We start from the raw sequence: 20,692 nt of genomic DNA, 5'->3' as shown, positions 1-20,692 counted from the left end.
TTATTTCCAATGTAGTGTTTTTGTCGGTCTCGTTGTTATTAAATTTTATTCTAAGTATGTATGAGCTTTTGTAGTTTTGTATGGTCTGTAAAATCGTACTCTGAATGCATTATGAATGTTTTCCTTTTTTTTATTTCTTTTCTAATAAATTTAAACGCTGTGTGGCGAGAAGGCTTTACAAATATTTATATGACTTGAAATGACACCACCCCAAAAAGACACCCAAATAAGCGTGGATCACATAAATGCTTATCCTACGTGGGGATTGAACCCATAACGTGTCGCGCACTGTGTACTGGTGACCTAAATTCTTATAAAACACGTTCAATTAGTTTATTTGCTTAAGGCAGACAAACATTTTATTCATTATCAAAAACATAATTTGCTATAGATAATGTAGAGCACTAGCATGTATACTCATTTTTGTTACCTCATTAACATACCACTCAAATATCTGTACAATTCAATGTAATATTCTATTCTGACGTTCAATGTTCCATCTACGAACAGTTTATTGCTTACGCAAAGTAAATGCATAGCTACTGTCACGGGCGTATTGTCCGCAGTCCAAGATTGTGCCAAGCAGTGCCTCAATTATCATAAAACTACATACCTCGGCCTGACTCCATAAATTTGACTTAATTTTAATACTAACTGTATATTGTCCGGGTCGTAAACCGGGATTCTCTTTACTGCGTTTAACAGAAAGCTTCGGTATTAACATAAATATTTATATAAAGTTCGCAGATGGTGGCTAAAATGTTGAAGTTATGTTAACAGTAGCAAATGTTCGCGTGTTAGTATTTATCTCGGTAATATCTCGCTAATACAATATATGGGGAAGTCCACGAGTCCGTGTTTGCGAGAGTGTTTGTGACTGCGAAGTGAAAAGTATTTCAGTAACATTTGGTAGAGACGCAAAAATAGTTTTTGTTGTGGAAAATTATGAACTCTTTATTCGAGAATCGCAATTTGAAACAAAATGAAGTTGTATTTTAGAAGCTTTTTAGTTGGATGATTTTGAAAATATTCCTTTTCTAAATAGAACTTGGATAAATTTCTTGCCTATTTAATTATTCCAGGCAGCTTAGATCAAAGTTAGTAAGTGGTTAGAGATTCAGTAATTAAGTTTTAAGTTAAAATCTCCATAGATTAGTTGATATTAACATTTACAAAATGTTTTTAGGGTTTAAAAAGAGAAATAGAGAGAACATCATAGCAACATCGCTTGTGCCGATTTTTCATACAAAAATTGAAAGAAAGGTAATTTCTTGAAAATGTCATAAAACATATTTATGCGATCTCAAGCTAAATGTTAATATGCTATTCTTCATAATCAATGTGCTGTTGATGTTTTTACAACTGTTGTAAAACTTGACGTACCCTTACAAAATTATTCAAGAATAATAACCGTTTATTTCCTTTATAGGAAACATAGAACAATAAAAAAGGATTAATGCAATGCTATTGTGCAAACGATAAAACTTTTAAAATAATCCCTAACGCCATAAAATTAAGATTCAAAACTCAATAACTGTTTCCTCAGACACCAATTTGGGCGTTTTGATTGCAATAATATCTTAAACCTCGGGCGAATCTCGTTTAAGTATTCCAAATTGAACAAAATAAATAAACACGAAAAGCTTAATGTTATTATATCATTTGCATCTAATTACATTTTGCCTAACGAAATCGTTTCTGCTGCCATTACCGTTTCGAAAGTTTAAGGAAGGTGGTATTTTTCATTGTTGAAGTATTTTCACCTCCACAACGACCGCGACGCGCCAAGGACTTTTTATCACTTTTTTGCTGACTACACAAATATTTTCGTTAAACAACTCTAACGAAAATGTTTTTGACATCGTCGGTTTATTGGGTGTGATGTGCAAACGGGTGCAGATTTTTTACGAAAAAGAACTTTGAATTGAATTCTTCTTTTTTTTTGTATGTTTTACTAAATTTATGTTATTTATTTGTGCCCATTTTCTAGAAACTTAATTATATACATAGTTAAATATGGGCGTTAGCTTGGACATGAAAGCTTTGCAAGCCTACTTAGGCGTACTAATGTGGATTATGTGAATAATCTAGCGTGACCGCTCTGGTAAATACTGAAAAACAGACTGAAATTCTTTTTGTCTTTCAAACTTAGCAACAAAAACGAAATATAACAAACTTAACTAAAGTGGAATCAAATTGTAAGTGTTTACATCATCTGATAGATAACTATTAATATAATAATATGAAATTATATATTTTTTTACAACATTTGGTTAAACAACCCTCTAGGCGTACGGGTAGGTATAAATACGTATAGATAACCAGTCAGGACCAGTAATAAAGACAAAAAGGGAACCCAAAATAAAGAGAAGATTGCCACTCAACGCCGAAGAGTTCATTTTTCAAAGCAAAGAAGAAGAATACAGCTAATTTATAATACGCTTATCTAACTGAATAATTAAGAATTTATCTAACAGGAAAATGTCTACTCTCCCCGAAATCAGCCAAATACTGAACGTTAATGCTTTTACATCATGCCTATTACTGCTGAATCAATAATTATAATTTACAAGGTAAAATTTTGGCTTCCATGCAAAACGATTCCTTAATAAGCAGGCGTATTACTGAGGGCTCACCACCAGCAATTATAGTAAAACAGCTGCAGTTGTGCAAGCGATATAGCAAGATACAAATTGTAGAGCGGCATCTCTTTCTAACAAAGGTCTTGATTTGGTAAAGTGTGGCAGCTCGTAGGCTTCCAGTTTTCCTGCCAATATTTTGATAATGTTGGCTTTGTTTCTTGTCCCAATATCTGTAGCGATCTGCTCTATAAGTTGCTCTTGTATGGTTTGTGATCTATATGATAAACGTCTGATACAGTTGTTGCAATATTATTGGGATGTCAAGATATTTGTTTGTTTTTTTCGCCTACCATCTTATTCAGGCCGCCTTTTTGGGCTTAACGATATTATTTATACATTTTTTTATACGTCACTTATAATATTACATATTTTTGTACCATGTTAGGTTGATAACTACTAGAAATGAAAACTATGGTTCTATGCTCCATTGTGGTAAAACCATCATCAAAAACCCTTGTTTTCGGGGCACCCAGTAATATGACGGTGTATAATATAAAGTCCATCAGATAGATTCCAAATAAATATTGAATACATATATTTTCTTTTGTTGTGTAAACAATAATTTAGTAAACCACAAGTGATTATATTATTTGACTTACTTGACTTAAAGTCCTATGTCCCCTAGATGGGGCAGAGGGCGTCCACAGAGGTTCTCCATCTCGATCTGTCTTGAGCTTCATGCTTCATCTCGCTCCACGTCATACCGATGCTCGCCGAGTGATTATATTAGCGCCCACTTTATAAGTTTCAACATATTTAACTCGTAATACCTTGAATTTTCTACTGATTTAATAAAATAAAAATACACATGAATTATTTATATTCTTTTTATCAATTGGCAAACGTCAAACTAAATAGATTTTTTTGTCAAGTGCCCAATTTTGCTTAATTTCACTGTGTGAAATCAGCCTTACTTAGTAAAATTTATGCTTGCACAGAGTTTATTTACAAGACGATAGTTTGTAAAATACGAGCAAATTAACCGCTAACTAAAGTGCCCTCATTTCTGATTGTTTGTTTACTTTTCGTTATTTATTACCAGTTTCGTTTGTTTTGTTGTTATTTTGCTATCACAGCTTTATCGTAAAACGTTATTGGATGAAATGAATCTTTGACTATAATTTCGTCAATCATCAATATCTTTTATCAAAACTTCTTCTCTAAATCAAAAGACTGTACCCAATTAAATGAAAGAAGTTACAAATATTCTACCTGTTTTTTAATGTATGTTCTCCTCTGGAATCTAGTCCATCCATAGGTTGCCTGTAAAAGATCGCTTTTAGCGATAAGACCGCCACATTGTGGCAGCAAGTATCTATGTATTTGTATCCAATCCTGCACTTTGAGCTGTGCAAGAAAGAATATTCTGTCTATCCATCTACCAAACGCAGTGTACCAGCTACCTATCTCCATTCCCGCCAATCACAGCTCTAACAATACTTCATCTGTTAACAGTGTCCTTCGGATGTCGACGGCGAGGCGGTGTGGGAGACAGCTGACGTGACGTTGGAGCGGGGAGCGAGCGGGCTCGGCCTGAGCATAGCAGGCGGGGAGACAGGCAGTGACGTCAGCATAACACGGCTAGCCGTGGGAGGGTCCGCGGCTAAAGACGGGAGGCTGCAGATAGGGGATATTTTGTTACAAGTAAGTTCATTTTGCCATCGAACCTGATATACTAATAACTTAAAAAGGTAGCTGGATAGGCCTCTCAAGGCCTATGACCAGCAGTGGGCCGCGATAGACTGAGTTGAAGTACATTGAATTGAATACTTTTATAATATACTTAATTTTGTCACCTGATTTATGATATCGCTTTTAAAGAAAAGTTCTGAAAACTAAACTAAATAGCTTCGATGTATAAAACGAAAAAAAAACTAGAATGCAATAGCTTGTTATTTAAAAAAGGCTAAATGGGTAGTGGTTTTTACTCTAGTTTACAAAAACTTTTGTATCATAATAAAATTACACGTTAAACCCCTATTCCGAAATCCAATATTTCATTATTAGGCTCTGTAGGCGAATAACAATTAATATGAACAACACCAAAATAATGCTAGAAAAAAAAAGGAAAACAATTTAACATTTTATTACTTCAAATAAATCTTTATAAATTGCACTCATTCCAAAAATTAAGCAATAATGAAGTCGGTATCGCGAACGAGAAATACTGTTCGAAATTGATTTACAGTACAACCATTATGAGACCGTTAACGTAAGAAGTATTACCGCTATAAACCTGTTATTACAGCTTCAAAATATTGCTATTAATTTAAAACAATTCCACGTACGACACCGGTAATATATATTAACATTGTCGAGATCAATTTCCAAGAAAAATACACTCGGAACCGCTTATTTCCGCAAGAAAATAATGGTACAGTACGGACTTACGTAGAATGATAAAGTACCAATAAATTACGTCACTCTTGTATCCAATTTTATAGAACGCTTTGTGTAGAGAAAAGGGAAATTAAGGGCTTTTCTCTAACAGAAAATATTATACCTACTCAAACTTTTTTTTTATCACGTACTTATAAAGTTTAAGAAACTTACTTAAACGACAAAGTTTTCCTGTTTGGTCTCTTCTTCGTTCGCATATTTAATTTGACTGTCAGATGTTTTTTACTGACACTGGAAGGTATCTTAGTTTTTTTTTAATAATTATAAAGCCTATATCTTTTTTTAACAAAATATTCGTAGATAAAATTACCCCTTTTTAGAAAGTTTTGAAAGTAAATCCACGGCATGGTCAAGTAAAAATTTTAATGAAAATGAATAGAATACAAAATCCTTTTCAAAATCATCATAATTTTCAGCAACCTGACTCGAATACGGAAAATATTATGGGTTACTCATAAAAGAAAATAACACCTCATCTTAGCCTTACTAGATATTATAACATACTAGCTTTGCGCCCGCGGCTTCGGTCGATTATATCGCGTTTCCAAGAGAAGTCCGGGAAAAAAACTATCCTATGTTCTTTCTCAAGGTCAACTCTATCTCTGTACCAAATTTCGTTATAATCAGTTCAGTGGTTTAGACGTGAAAGCGTAACAGACAGACACACAGAGTTACTTTCGCATTTATAATATCAATAGGGATTTTTATATTTAGCAATCATCATACCATATCATCATCATTTGAAACTAGAACTAATATAATGAGACATTAAACTACCAACAACACTGTTTCGTTAACAGCAAACTTCTCATAAACAAATGATAAAACTGTCCGAGTTCAGAGTAAATTATTACGAACTAGAAGTAATAAAGGCGCAGATTAACAGTATCAGATTAAAGTGAATAGCTGTACTTTATGTTCCTGAAGCTCAGATATGGCTATTAAGACTCGCCCTTACTTCGTAAAGGTTAATTTTCGCGCCAATTCCAAAGTAAACCTCCGCTATAGTTGATAATTTAACTGTTGGAGTTTAATTAATGAATTATAAAAGGAGGTTGAATGCATTTTGTTTTTTTTTTTTTTTATTGGAATGATGGAGCTTACTTCTTAGGTTTAAAACTTTTTTTAATTGGATTAAGAATTATCGTTTAAAGTGTTTATTAAAGTGGTTAGTGAATTCAATCCTTGAAATAAAAATACTGTTTTGGAACAATGAAAACCAAATAAAAATTATTAAAACACAAATTTAAATAAATATAATTTTATTCATCAAATTATCATGTCGTATTCAATTCAATGATTAGTTGAAAACCTCTGATTAATGGACAATAAACAATACCAATAAATGTAAATATCATAAAAATTGTCGTAACTATTAAACTAAAATTCCAATGCAAACTACACAACAATAATACCAAACTGTACTATTATGTACTACTAGCTGTTGCCCGCGACTTCGTCCCCGTGGGTAGAAGGTATAAGTTATGATTTATACCTGCCCTGATTTTTTCACATTTTCCATTGTATCTTCGCTTCTATTAGTCGAAGCGTGATGGTTTATAGCCTAAAGCCTTCCTCGATGAATGGTCTATTCAACACAAAAAGAATTTTTCAATTTGGACCAGTAGTTCCTGCGATTAGCGCATTCAAACAAACAAACACACTTTTCAGCTTTATATATTAGTATAGATATCGATTAATAATTTTCCTATGGCAGTCATAGTAATATTCTACACTACACACCTACCACGATCTCTCAGCGCAACAGTATTGCTGGCCCCGATTTTGATATTTTACAATACCTGATGAATGAATGGCAATTGGCTTAGATTTGAAATTATTCCTATTCTCTTAAGCATTTGGCCAATACAATAAATGAAAGTTCATTGTATCGACCTTGCGTGTACCGTCCGGTACTGAATTTCCAGTTATTGTATAGAAAAATTTCATTCATTCATCGGCCATTGCAAATACCAGAATTGGGGCCCAGGTGCGAAAAAGGGACACTGCTCTACACAATGTAGAGCGCCATCTCGCTCGCACAACTCCTACCATTCTACTTCAAGTGGTAGTGGTTAGGCGGTAATAAATTAAGCAAGCAGATAAGAGCTTCAATACCGTTATTATACCGTTTAACTATAGCAGATTAAACTGTGAACACTTAACAGACATTAATATAAGCTAAGGCGGAGTTATCGAGACGCATGTATAGCTTCAGTTGGTAATGTCAGCGATGAAAGTCTATGTAGCTATCGGATTTATACGGCGCCTAAAAAAATATAGTACAATTCGTTTCTTTTCTTTATTTATTTAACCCTGAAAAAATACGATAATGGAAGTATTCTCTCACTTACAGTACCGAGGCGAAGAATAAATTATTTTTAACATTTGAATTCTACTGTAATCCTTCGAACACTTTAATAAAAATAAAGTGATAATTTAATATAAATATGGTGTTTCTTTATCAGTAGGTACTTAACCTAATAAATAGTAAGTAATCTTTTTGTATGAGTTTTTTCAAACAATCAATCGCAAAATAATTGTTTCAATTGTCATATCTATAACATAAAATTTAAATAAAACGAACTTTCAATACTCGAACTCGAATAAATATCAAAAAGTTACACAAAAATAAATCTGACTGAAATATTGACACACACTATTTGACTATAAATGTGGAATTGAATAAATGAATGAAATGCATGTGTACGCGGGAAAATATTTGTGTTCCGAACACAAACAACTGTGTACACATTTGAATTTGAATTTGGAACAACTTTACTCGTCGGTATGTAGAGACAATCACAATAAGTAGTGTTGCCAGTCTACTCCGTAGTTTGTACAAATTTTACCGAAAGAGTTTGCATAACTCGATATTATTATGAAACAATTTATTAACGAGAACATGTTACTTGTTTGTCTTTTTATATGTAAGTATTTTGAACCCTAACCGGCTTCAATGTGTTCTAGAATAATATGATTTATTAAAACGGTAAACAAATAATTAAAAGTTATAGAGTATTTTTCATTTATTGTAATTTTTCATGTAGAAAAGAGAAACGAATTAAAATTTTAAAGATTCAATTTGCGTTTGGCACAGTGCCTAATTGCTTTAACATCTGAATAACGGATAGCAAGTTCGAGAGCGGCATTGATAAAGTATCACCCCTCTGATTTACTTTTAGTTCACCTTTCGGAGTCAGCTTATGTGGGATCTAGAAAAAGCCTCTTTACCGAAGAGCGTAATAAATCAAAGACTTTAGAGAAAAAAAAAGTATTACCGTCCTTCAGGTATTATTTATGAAAATATTTTTTTTTCAAAGAACACAAACTATCATATTATTATTGCGGTTTTTATAATTTTATTTTATGACTTTTGAATATGACTTACTTCTAACACTAATCAATGCAGTGTCTAAAACAAAATAATGTCAAACAAATAATTGATCAAAACAAATTAAGTACTGAGGCTGTTGTGAGCCACCTCATTTACCTGTGTTATTCCAAAAATGTGTCAAGATATTTATAACACCACCAATTTTATCCCTTACAAAATACTTAAAAACTAACAACTCAACCACGTTTCATAATGTGGCAACACAATTATTCCGTCAAATTAGTTCTAAACGCCGCCTTTTGCCACCTTGCATTTACTATTCCCATTTTCTGTTCAGGTTAACGACATTTCCGTGGAAGGTGCACCACATTCAGTAGCGGTTGACGCACTTCAAAAAGCCGGGAGCGTCGTTAGATTAGTAAGTAGAACTCAGTTTGACTCAGTTTGCCTTCAAAATAGTACTCTTGGTTAATTGGTTGCTTTATACGAAGCTCTGCAAAAGATTTTGCTATTTAACTAATGGTGCTGCGAGATTGGACGACTTGTTTGTGTAGAGAAATGTTTTTAGGAATTCTTTGTTGAGATTGTCTATTGTTTTGAGTTTGTTCTATTTGTTACTTGATTAGAATTTTATTGAATTTTAGCCGCAAGTTTTTTTGCTTGTGCTGATGCATATTGAAATTTTGTTTCCTGCTATACTGATCTTGATTTCGTACTGTAGGTATATTGCTTTATTTATTTGTTACAACATGTATATCATGTTATCTAACTCCGATATTAAAGTCCCGAGTCTTTATTGCACAAATAATAGCTTTTTATTATTTATCTTTTGATGGTATGCTTACATGTAGATAACAATCTGTAATTCGAAGATACTTGCCATTATGATTTGTGCTTTTTATTCCATAATTTTAAAACTTAAGAAACTAAAAATCGTATATTTCCACCACATAATTTATATATAGTCTGCAAGGTTTACAAAAATCCTCGCTCCCCAGGTGGTACGCCGAGCTCGCAGGCCCAGAGTGGTGACGCTCTGGCGTGGGGTCCGAGGCCTGGGTTTGGGGATAGCCGGTGGGGCAGACGACGCGGCCGGTGGTGGCGGGATCTTCGTTTCACATATAGCCGTCGGCGGGGCCGCCCATCATGACGGCAGACTGAGATTAGGCGATAAAATTCTGGCTGTGAGAGATAAAGATGTAAGTATACCGTTAACCACAGCGCAGGCAATAATACCTACTGCTTTTACTCACAGTTCACAGTTGTCACATAAAAGACGGATAAAACTACTTTCTAATAAAAAATAATTCTACATCATACATTAATTCTCTCGAAATCATTACGTTTACCTACCAATGAGAAAAGTACCTGCAGTCAATTACTAAAAAAAAATCGTAATGTTCCTTTAAACTGAGATTAGTCTAAAAATACATAGGCACGTACTTTGGTGAATATTTGTCGCGTTTATGTAATTGTTCAAATTGAGTGTTGATGCCTAACAATTAACAAAATCTTGCTCGTAATTATTGAGTTTATTACTACTAATTTGCAAAAATAATATATATATATACGTTTTTAACACTCCTTAAAGTTATTTATTTTACATTTTTGTCTCCGTTCATTAGCACCGTAAATCCTTAAAGGAGATATAAAAGAACGAGCTTAAGCCAGGACAATTTGTATTGCAAATGTAACACATTCGCGACTTAGGAGCACTGCTGTGCTGCATTATGTATGTAAAGTTTGCAGGATTAGGGGATCCAGACAGTGTGAACAAGCATTCCTTAAGCAAACGTGAGCAAAGACCTTGGTAATATGCTTAAAAATAACGTTGTTTAAGATTCAGTATGAAAGCAAGTATGGCATGTAGAGATAATTTTGAATCAACGAAGTTTTTTTGTTAACAAATACAATTTAATCGTATGTATTAAAAAAACAAGGATTGTATGAAATCTTTTATAGACATAAACAATGTTCATCCTTTGGCTCCTATTTAATTTGCTTCTATTTTCACGTTGATCTTATAGAACTATAGATATCGAGAACATAATAATTAGTAAAAATAAATAGTAAAGTAATTGGCTCAGTGATCCTACTAAGCCAATTATTTATCTCCTTTTCTTAATCTTCAAAAAATCCTTAAAGAAAGATGACAAAATGGTTATGACAAAATTATTTTAATTTCGAGTTATTGATAACGATTGCCTCAAAACCTGTCCTATCCAGCCAAAATATATTTCAGTTACGTGATAGAATTATTATATTAATATTAACCTCAAAAAGTAAATGATAAGTTCACACTATTTTTTCTTTATCCAGGGTATAGAAACGTCCTTGATTGGTTCAACGCACGCTCAAGCTGTGTCCGCATTGAGGAGTACAGGAGACCAGGTCACGCTGGTCGTACTGTCTGCAGGTTCAGTTCCGCCCGTTGCTAAGACCGCGCCTTTGTACTCAAGTAAGTCAGTTATTTACTGGATTTTCCTGCAATTGTTATTTTTTTATGTCATAAAAAACATACTTATTTCTATAATGCCTTTTTTTCACCAGTAACTATTCATTAAACTACTTTTCTGCATTAGTTTTACCTTTAAAATAAAATGAAAATTATATTTTGTTTTGTCACACAGCAAAAACACAAGCCACGTCGTGCTCGACACTTCACGAACTGTTGGAAGAGGAGCCGAGCGAAATTCCAAGGTATCATTGTTAAGAATAAATAAAAAGTTATTCAGGTTTAAACACCACTCAAATTATAAAATTTCGTCTTCGAAAAGTTGTGATTTTAAGGTTTTCCACGTATAGAAGTCCGGTAGAGTAGGGTAGCGAACAAAATGAAATTCTTCTCCGTTTTTCGTATGGACTATAAACTCCTCAGTTCCTCACAGTCCTCGATTTCGTCACATAATATCGTGCTTCAAGACATCCACACAAATTGTAAACTGATGCTTCTCATGAGTCGACCAATTGAAACTTGACTCAGACATCCAATGATCCACTAGGCTATCACTGCTATTTTCTACCATTTTATCTTTCTATTATCTACATACCTAAAGAAAACTTACTCGTATTTTAGAATTTTACCGCCATTAAATGCTCAAAACATAATGTATCATAATTATAATAACAATACGTAACATACTCCTTCGTACATAACGTAAAATACTCCTTCAATAATTTCTAAAATGTTCACAATAGCAGACTGTTCTCGCAATTACCGTCACAATTTCACAAATATTTCAGCTTCCATTTTGGCACTCAGTCAGGTCATAAGTCGGTAAATATTGAACCAGTTCTCTTTGCCAGCAATGCGATCTTGTTTTATTGTTTATGTGAGTAATTAAAGAAGTTCCATCTGTTTATTGTCACTATATACTCACACGAAACTTGGCTTATAGGATAGACGTCTTCCGATAAAAATCTGTCTCCACTTCATACGTCTAAAAGAACAGAGCCGGTATAAGAGTTTACGGTGGTGATATAAAATTGAAAGCAATCCTTGGCCATCAGACTTAGCCATTATATAATTTTATTGAAATCCATTGAGCGGTTTCTATGGAATCGGATTGAAGTGGATTTTACAATTCTTAAACAATGCTATGTCGCACACACAATATTTATACTATATGTTACAAAGTTGGGTATATCAACTTGACTGCTTGTTCTGCTAGGTATTCGCATATTTATAAAAGCATTTATAATTTCTTTTGTATATTGACGTAAATACTGAATTATAGTCTTACTATGAAACAAAGAGCAACTTCAAATATTGAGTGAAGTATAATCACATTTTTCTCTGTCTTTTGCTGAACAGAACAATAATTTGCCGACAAAGGACTCCCTAAATGGCTTAGCTTCAATCTCCACAACAATGTGCTAATGAAATTAATCACCTCGTCGACCACAAAACAAAGACAATAAGTTTCGAACATTCAGAAACTTTCATTTGTTCTGTAGAGCTGCAAAACCTCAGGACCCGTCTTTGCAACTCGAAATTTCCTAACTTTTCTAATTCTTTCGTTTGTAACAGAAGAAAGGACGGTTTTTAAAGAAATTAAAGTTTAGAATTTAATTGTTTTTATGAATGATTATTTTTATTTATTTACTTTTTAGGAAAGTTTATGAAATTATTTTTTATTATTTTATTTCATAAAATTGCGAGTTGAACGTACTTATGAGTTTTTTGGTATACCAACGCTGTGAGATCGGTACCTACGGAGAAAAAGTAACAATTGTTCAATTTAAAAAATAAAGGAATAACATTTTTTTTTGGGATTTAACATTTTCTCTTCCATGCTTCATCTAACATCCATCGCGTCCAGTGACTCTATGGACATCATAAACTGTTTCTGTAGGTCAAAGGGTTAAAAGGGTCCGTAAAGATTAAGAAGTGATGTGTCCGTAAGAGATGAAATTACCTTTGTTTAGTTATTTTACAGAACTATATTAGTTACATTATAGAATTGAAAATAGGTTAAAAGAAAAATAAATACGTATTCTTTTCAACACAGATGCGTCCGCATGGTTCGACTAGTCCGTTCCGGCTCTCGTCTCGGAATGGACATCGTCGGCGGCCTCGGAGGGGAGGTAGAGGGGACTACGGAGGAAGACGCCTGCGGAGTCTTTGTGTCAGGAGTGTCAGTCGGTGGAGCGGCATATGGTATGCTGCATCGAGGAGACAGGATCCTGAGTGTAGATGGCAGAGATCTCACGAGGGCAACGCATGAACAAGCTGCAGCAGCGCTGAAGGTATCTTCAATATTAATACGTTTTCATAGTTAATCTTACCAATATCTCCTAACGCCAATATAACTTTTACATTTGCCTCCAAGCAGTACTCAGGTGCGACAGTGAACATCGCGGCGCAGTACCAGCCGGAGCAGTACGAGCGGCTGCGCGCGCGCATCCGAGCTATCAACGCGGCGGCCGCCATGTCACCGCGAGCGAGGCCCGTTCCTGTACATCCTGATCTACATAGTATGTATCCAAGGTGAGTTGTATTGAGTATTATGAGCCTTTTATGAAACCTTTTTTTTTCTTTTTCTGTGTTTTGATATTTCTTTGAGGGTAGTTAGATGAACTGTATGGACTCCAGATAAATCAAAAGACTTAAAATATTCTACCGTTTCATTTTCAATGTTATAAGCCTCATTTATTGGGTTTGTTGTTAGCCTGATTTCAGGTCTTCTTAATCGGACTACGCACTAGTCATATTTATAAAACAGTGGTTGGATATCATAGTATCTTCTCTATTTTCATCTCTTTCTATGTCTTACCATATTTCCATATCACATTGCCGTAATACAAACATAATATTCATTAATTTTGAATAGATTTCAAGTTAATTGTAATAAAGAGCGTGTAATAATATTAAATTTTACCAGGAGTTTTGTTTGTAAAATCAAATTAATGTATCTACTACAATCCGTTGGCAAAATACCAAGCTCTTAGTAATAATAGTAATACTCTTAGTAGTTTCTTAGAACTTAGTGCTATCTTAGGCTCACGGGACAAACTTCGTAATGGCGTCAATTCAGCAATAACTTGTAACGTGATTACGCAGTAAATATAATTTTATTATAGTAAGGCGGCTTAGGAATTATTTGTTTAATAATGGTTTACTTATAAATCGGGGTCGCCCGACTAGTTGCGGACCCTACCATAGGGTTTAACCATGAGATTCGGGGTAACTCTGTCTCTTGATCGACTCACAACCCTACCGCCGCGTCAGCTCATGGAAGCAGCTCTCGGAGGACTCTCCTCTCTTTTTCTAGTCGAGTCCGAACTAGTCGGGCGACCCCGAAAAATAACCATTTTTATGTAAATATAAATTTTGATCAATATAATGCTGAACTTTTGTCATGTCAGTGAAATGAATCCCTCGTTGGTATTATGACAATTGTTATCTCTTTATAGTGACACAGCTGTAAACAGCTGGAATCTCTTTAATTCCAAAAGTAAAGATCTACATATGATAGTAATATAAAATTCGATGTACTTATAAATAAGTAAATTTCATTTATATGCAGTCCGTTTATTTTATAATCATAACATTTCAGTTGCGAATAAATTTATGCATGTTTGTCACTCTTGGGGTTTAACTTTGTTTAGTGTTCAGACTCTAATTTATGTTTATAATTAGAAAGTTTGGGTTTCAAATTTTAAATGTATCTAGTATTTATTTATTCAAATGAACCGTTTTTCATGATTCATATTTTGAAAAACATTTTCATAGAAAACTAAAGAAACTTGATTAGCATAAATAATCGAAAGACGCTTTAAAGCTTTATTTGCTACAAACATATACGTTTATTTGTGAATGTTACGCGCCAGTCATAAAACAAACGGCAACTGAAATTTTAAAACTACGACAAATAGAAACCAATACCCTATCGCCGACAGAATTCAATGAAACAAAAACAGTCCCCTGCAGTGACATTTGTCTCAAAGCTCCCAGTGAAGAATAAGTAATAGATTCCAATTCTAAAATGTTCCCTTCTCTATTTATAGAAACAGTATAAACTGCTGGTGAGACAGCAACGGTCGGAAATAAACACGTATCGAACATCCCAGAATGTAGGATGAGAACAAATGTTGGATACATTTTCTTAAAGCATTCTTAGGGGATGCTGTCCTCTTTTACATTTGTGGATGAGACTCGGCGTTATTTATTAACTAAAGTCGATTCTTTATTGACAATTTCGGACCACGGTTTTATATCACTCGGTTTAATAGAATCGACTGTATGTTTATTTCGAAAGAACGAGAGATTATGAGATTTTAGAAATTTTTACTACCAAAATATAAAATTTCTCTGAAGCATCATAGTTCCCAGAAAATTTTCTTTGAAATTAGCTAGTTATATATTTTTGCCGTTTTTTATTGCTATTGAAGAATTTATCCTATCAAAGTGTGCTAATTTTCGTGAAAAACATAATTCTAAATTTATTATTAATCTCCATATTGTACAATTTTGTGCTAGGTTCTCTGTTGATTTGCCTGTATTACCTACAAATACTACGTATTACTCCTTATCTCGAAAATTTAATTAGCAGAATTAGTCAACTGTATTTCAAATTTTCAGTTCCCTTATATTGACATTAGAATTTGGTTGGTTGGCTCAACGCCAGCTTCTGAAAATTGGTTCACATTAACAACTATTATTTCAACCTGAGCGAGTCACACATATGGCACTATATTACTTTTGGCAGTAATTCCTAATGCTGAAAATACCTGGATGAAGTTCACGACTTGAAAATTTAGCTGATTAATTTTTGGGGCTGTGTTCAAATTACTTACCGTCTGACTGAATTAAACTAGTAGTCAAGTGCCACAAGCTGACAAGTGAAGCGGTTTGTCCATAGATCTGTTCGATATATAAAGCTGCCTGCTGGCATTGACTGAAAATATAGAGTATAAGTAGACCAGCATTTTTTTGCGTTCCTGACATGTGTGATTTCTTGGAAAATGTTACCTAATGAAAAGGTATACTTTACAGTCGCGTCGGCGAATAGATAGCCATCAAAGACAGCTGAAGCATTATTTACCAGTCAATTAATGATCGAAATGTGTTTTCGATTTTTACTAATTAATCAGTTTATTAAGTAGCTCATGAACCATTACAGCTATTTGAGAGTTATTTAAATAATCAATGTCTATTACAAGCTTTAATTTTTTTATATCACATTCTGATTCTCTTTCTTAAGTTTTGCGATATTTTTCTGTAACTCAACTTCGAAATACAAGTCCTTAATCCTATTAGGCACCGATCCCTTTAAGCTGTCTGTAACATTTAATATTTTATAGCACATCAGTCCAATTACTTACTCCCACCAATTGGGTCGTCAAAAACATTCTAACTCGTCGTTTTATCGTAACGTAATAAAATATAAGTAAATTGAATTTCTGAAGGGAAATATTACTTATTATTGCAATAACGTGCTAAATGACTAATATGATGTAACATTTAAAAGTATGTTCTATTTCTTGTAATGCATTTAGCTAAATGGGGTAAGACTGGAGACCAAACCCAAAATATCTTGGGAAAAGGCAGAAAAGTCCACACAGTCTTACATAGCTTCGAAAAATATCGCAAATTCGTTGTACGCAGAGAACAATTTACTGTCTCAGAAACCCATTCCACGTATTTTCTTTCAAAAGGGAATTAGATTGTCCAATTGTACTGCTGAAATTTGTATAGGCATCCTAAACCTTCATAGTTTACGAGTTTGTGTTTGTCCCACTATTGTGTTTTTCTCGTGTAGGTAGTTTCTACTTGCGGAATTCTAGTACATATTTTATACTGACTTGTGTATTTTTGTGTTAAAGAAAGGTTATTACTATACTTTTTTTTTTTAATGATTTATACGAAAAAATTATGAAATAGACTTTTAATGTTATTATTGTGAGAAAGGTTTGTGAAACTCTCAGCGTCATTTCCTTTGTGCATGAGTATTTTTTATAAATGACATATTAGGATTTTTTTACCACTATAAACGACAGTAATGTTAATATTAAACTTGTACTAAAACAAACTACTAGCAATATACTTACGAAATCAAAAGTAATTTCGGTAGCTAAAAGAGAGAGCCATGAGGAGCTCTCGAGATTAATTCAAGCCGAAACTCGATACCCGGAATTAATCGGAAAATGGAAGCCGTTGGCTTATTGTTTGTGCAACCACGTCCATCTATCCGGCTGTCGCTAGGACATAACTCACTAGCCGCTTACCCTGGCTACTGAACCCATTAATTATGGAGAATACCTCCAAACGCAATCACATTTGACACTCGACATGCCGACATACGGTTGAGATGTTAGGACAACGTTATAAGTCATTTATGAGATAGTAAATTATGGGAATGGCTCTTAGTCTATTTATTTGAAATGATTTCGGTTCAACCAAATAGGAGACGGCCAGAATATTTCTATCTCCAGGCCAGAAACGAAGCCAATTCTGACTTATGTCAGTTTCACAACATGACAGCTGTCAAAAAGTGTTTTAAGGGATATTTTGAATTTAAGTAATCTGGGTCGTTTTCTATTAATAAATGATGTTCACAAACAAATGAATATGCCAGATAGTAAATAAGCTTCCCAGTATTGTTAAAATCCTACGTATCGTATACAAAACACCAACAGACGATTGAAACGCCTTTAATCGCTACAATTCTATAAGAATATTAAGTCTCCATTTGGCACGAGGAACGAAGCTGCTAATTAATATTTTATTAAACGTTAACTTTCCGTTGTATAATTCAGTCGGGTAAAGTTAAATGTTAAGAAATTTACAAGTTGACAGAGTAACAACAAACATTTGAGGGAACTTTGGACGGCGATTAAAAATGTATAAGATGCCGTACTCCACAGGAAAGTAGGGACACACTAAGGGATGAGATTGGCACAATAAAAAGGTTGGTCGACAATTTGTACGACCCCCTTTATTTATTTTAAGGAAGCAGTTTGTAGGGTGTATGTAAAATACAGTAAATATTTGAAGATGGCATTACAGTTAACAAAATAACTCCATCCGCTCTTTGTAGGTTTTATGACTTCTATTGATTTTATCAAATAGGCAATCTAAACTTACTTTAATTCAGAGTCTCGATCAAGCATTTAGGAGTTGGGGTAAAATTACAAAACCCAAGGATGTATAAGTAGACTCTGAAAATATTACCCTACCTTTTTGTGACTGTATTTTCCCGAGCTCTGGATAGCCTTAAAAATAAATCTGACTCAGTTATATAAAACATTAAATAAATGTTTACTAAATAATGTTAAATAGTTATAAAAGTTGTTTTTGTTCTGTTTTATTTGTCTGTATGAGTATGTGTCTGTCATTTCGTGTAAATATGGATGTATACCTGAAAATAAACGTATTTTAATTCAATTTAATATGTCGCATATCGCGGTTTAAAACTGGGCATAGATATCCCCCTGTTGTGCCACACAGCAAACGAGCCAGCCAAAAAAATAACAAACATTTTTTTTGTCTAATCAAAGACAAAAGTAAGGTTTTCATTGCAAAAGTGTATTTATTTAGAGAAAATGTGAAGCCAGAAATATTTTACCTTCCCTAAATTATTCAAATCCACAGCAGCGACGATGATGATAAAAATACTGTAAAAATCCCAACTTTCGCAATTATGAAACTAGCAGGGAAAGCTGTTTTAGTTGTCTCATTTGTTTTTAGAGTTATGCCTTTTTAAGTCACTAGATCATTACGGCCTTTTACCTGTAGCGACACCTTCTAGGAGTAAAACATTGGAGGAAAACTTTGAAACTCTACCTGGATATAATTTGAGTGCTCCTAGATGTTGATTTTTTGGAAATAAAATATTAATTAAAAAAAATATTAATTTGACACGAGATGAGCATGAATAATGAATGTGTAATTAAATAATGCAATACTCACGCGTATTTGCCCGACTAGTTGCGACTTCGCCGCCACGATGGATCATGATTAGATTCCAGTTGGGTTTGAAACTAGGCGAGCAATCTCGATTGATAAAAATATGTAAATTAATAAAATGATGCAACGATGTACTCATGTGAAGTATATCGGTGCATCATTTTATTATGAATAATCCTCAAGACAGTTACTATAAATAATAAATTTTAAATATTTTTTTATTTATTAGGGTTAGAGAAAGCTCAGGTTGGTCTAAGTGAGAACGGTTTTGTTAGATGTAATTAAACAGGAAAATTATTACGACAGTTTTTGACAGCTCAGTGACCTTTGAAGTAACTATGCCTCCGTCCAAAGGGCCTTTCACCGTTTCCCCCGAACTCATATCCTGTCTTTTGAAGAGCATTCCGAACATTTATCTTGTATTAACCTTGCCTTTTCCTCCGCAGGTAGCAGTGAACGGGCTGTGAAAATGACCATTGATAAGAACTGAACATAGTATAGTTAGTGAAAATTTATAAAGTTGTATGTAAATCAATAAAAATATCAATTTCATGCGACCCTTTATTCAATTGTTTTGTTTTGTGGCTCTCGTACGATCAAAAAGTTAACCAAAACTCACTAAATAGAAACGAACAAGAGTAATCGATGAACATTCTTCAATACAACGTTTATGGTGATACAAACTCAATTTTCACAAATCCATACCTTACATACATGTCTTAAGAGTCTTTTTCAGGCCATCATACTGTTAAAATATAATATGTGGACATTTTGGGTAGATTTTTTTTTCATTTTCGAGACACAGACCTCAAAAAGAAATACATCTCCAATTAAGTCGGTATGTTATTTTGTCCTGTCCGGTTTTCTGTACGTACTTGTATCTTCTATTCTCGTGTAAAACCGACGCGACGTAATAGAACTCTCTGGACTTAACAAGCTATTTTTATAAGCTCTCGATTCAATGCAATTTTATTTTCTGCTAAGTCTGTCTACAAGTTTAAAATATACGATGCAACGTTGCTGTATTTTGTTACAAATAAGTTCTGAACTATAAATTTACAAGTTTTTATTTTTCTGTGTGCATGCTTGTGGTCTCTAATCACGAAAATATTTTACAAATGAAGTATCTCAGAATATTCAAATTCATTCAAAATGTCATTAATATTATGTGTTTTCATCAGTATAAGCTACCATACTTATTTAACATACAGTGAACAAGTAAACGTGATTTTGAATGTTAAATGAACAACATTTGCCATTTGCTACTATTAAATTATAACATGCTCAATCAAATTTACACGTCTAATAATTAATTGTTATTAGAGTACCACGTTCCAATTTAGTATAAATGTGATTTGATTTCCATAATATTTGGTACGTAGTAATTTAATAACGAAATGTGTGTTCGTTTGTATTTTGTTATTTTTTTTTATTTTGATGTAATGTACCCTTTTGTTTTACTGGTATTAAATCAAAGATTTTTTATGTATAATCAAAATTTTCATTTAGATTAAAAGAAAAACTGTATTTTCAATGTTATTTTTTTCCGTCGACAAGCCCTATGACGACCTCCGTGGTCGAGTGGCGTACGCACCGGTTTCAAGGTGTCGCTAGCTCTGAGGTCCCGGGTTCGATCCCCGGTCGGGTCAATGTAAAAATTCACATTTGTACATTGTCTCGGGTCTGGGTGTTTGTGGTACCGTCGTTGTATCTGAATTCCATAACACAAGTGCTTTAGCAACTTACTTTGGATTCAGAACAATGTATGTGATGTTGTCCGCATTTATTTGTAGTACGAGAGCTACAAACGTTGATCACGCTGTAAATACCGTTCTTTGGACATTATAATTTCACGTATAAATGTATTGAGAACCACAGTGAATTTCCTAGCTAAGATATTTC

The 20,692-nt window shown here is 33.6% G+C and overlaps 1 protein-coding gene across 1 annotated transcript in view; it reads left to right on the top strand.

Moving 5' to 3' along the window:
* LOC113500623 (discs large homolog 1-like protein) overlaps window positions 1-19,786 on the top strand; it is a 28,524-nt gene extending 8,738 nt beyond the window's left edge. Inside the window, exons 3-10 of the mRNA XM_026881476.1 lie at window positions 4,098-4,286; window positions 8,717-8,797; window positions 9,378-9,578; window positions 10,699-10,837; window positions 11,010-11,079; window positions 12,891-13,128; window positions 13,212-13,369; window positions 19,237-19,786. Coding sequence (XP_026737277.1) covers window positions 4,098-4,286; window positions 8,717-8,797; window positions 9,378-9,578; window positions 10,699-10,837; window positions 11,010-11,079; window positions 12,891-13,128; window positions 13,212-13,369; window positions 19,237-19,240 — 1,080 coding nt within the window. The 3' untranslated portion in view covers window positions 19,241-19,786. The remainder of the gene's footprint in view (window positions 1-4,097; window positions 4,287-8,716; window positions 8,798-9,377; window positions 9,579-10,698; window positions 10,838-11,009; window positions 11,080-12,890; window positions 13,129-13,211; window positions 13,370-19,236) is intronic.
* Window positions 19,787-20,692: the final 906 nt, after the last annotated feature.

The sequence above is a fragment of the Trichoplusia ni genome, chromosome 14, assembly GCF_003590095.1.
Source record: "Trichoplusia ni isolate ovarian cell line Hi5 chromosome 14, tn1, whole genome shotgun sequence".
Taxonomy (NCBI): Eukaryota; Metazoa; Arthropoda; class Insecta; order Lepidoptera; family Noctuidae; genus Trichoplusia; species Trichoplusia ni.
Note: the sequence above shows the minus strand (reverse complement) of the source record. Positions and strands in the feature narration are given on the sequence as shown.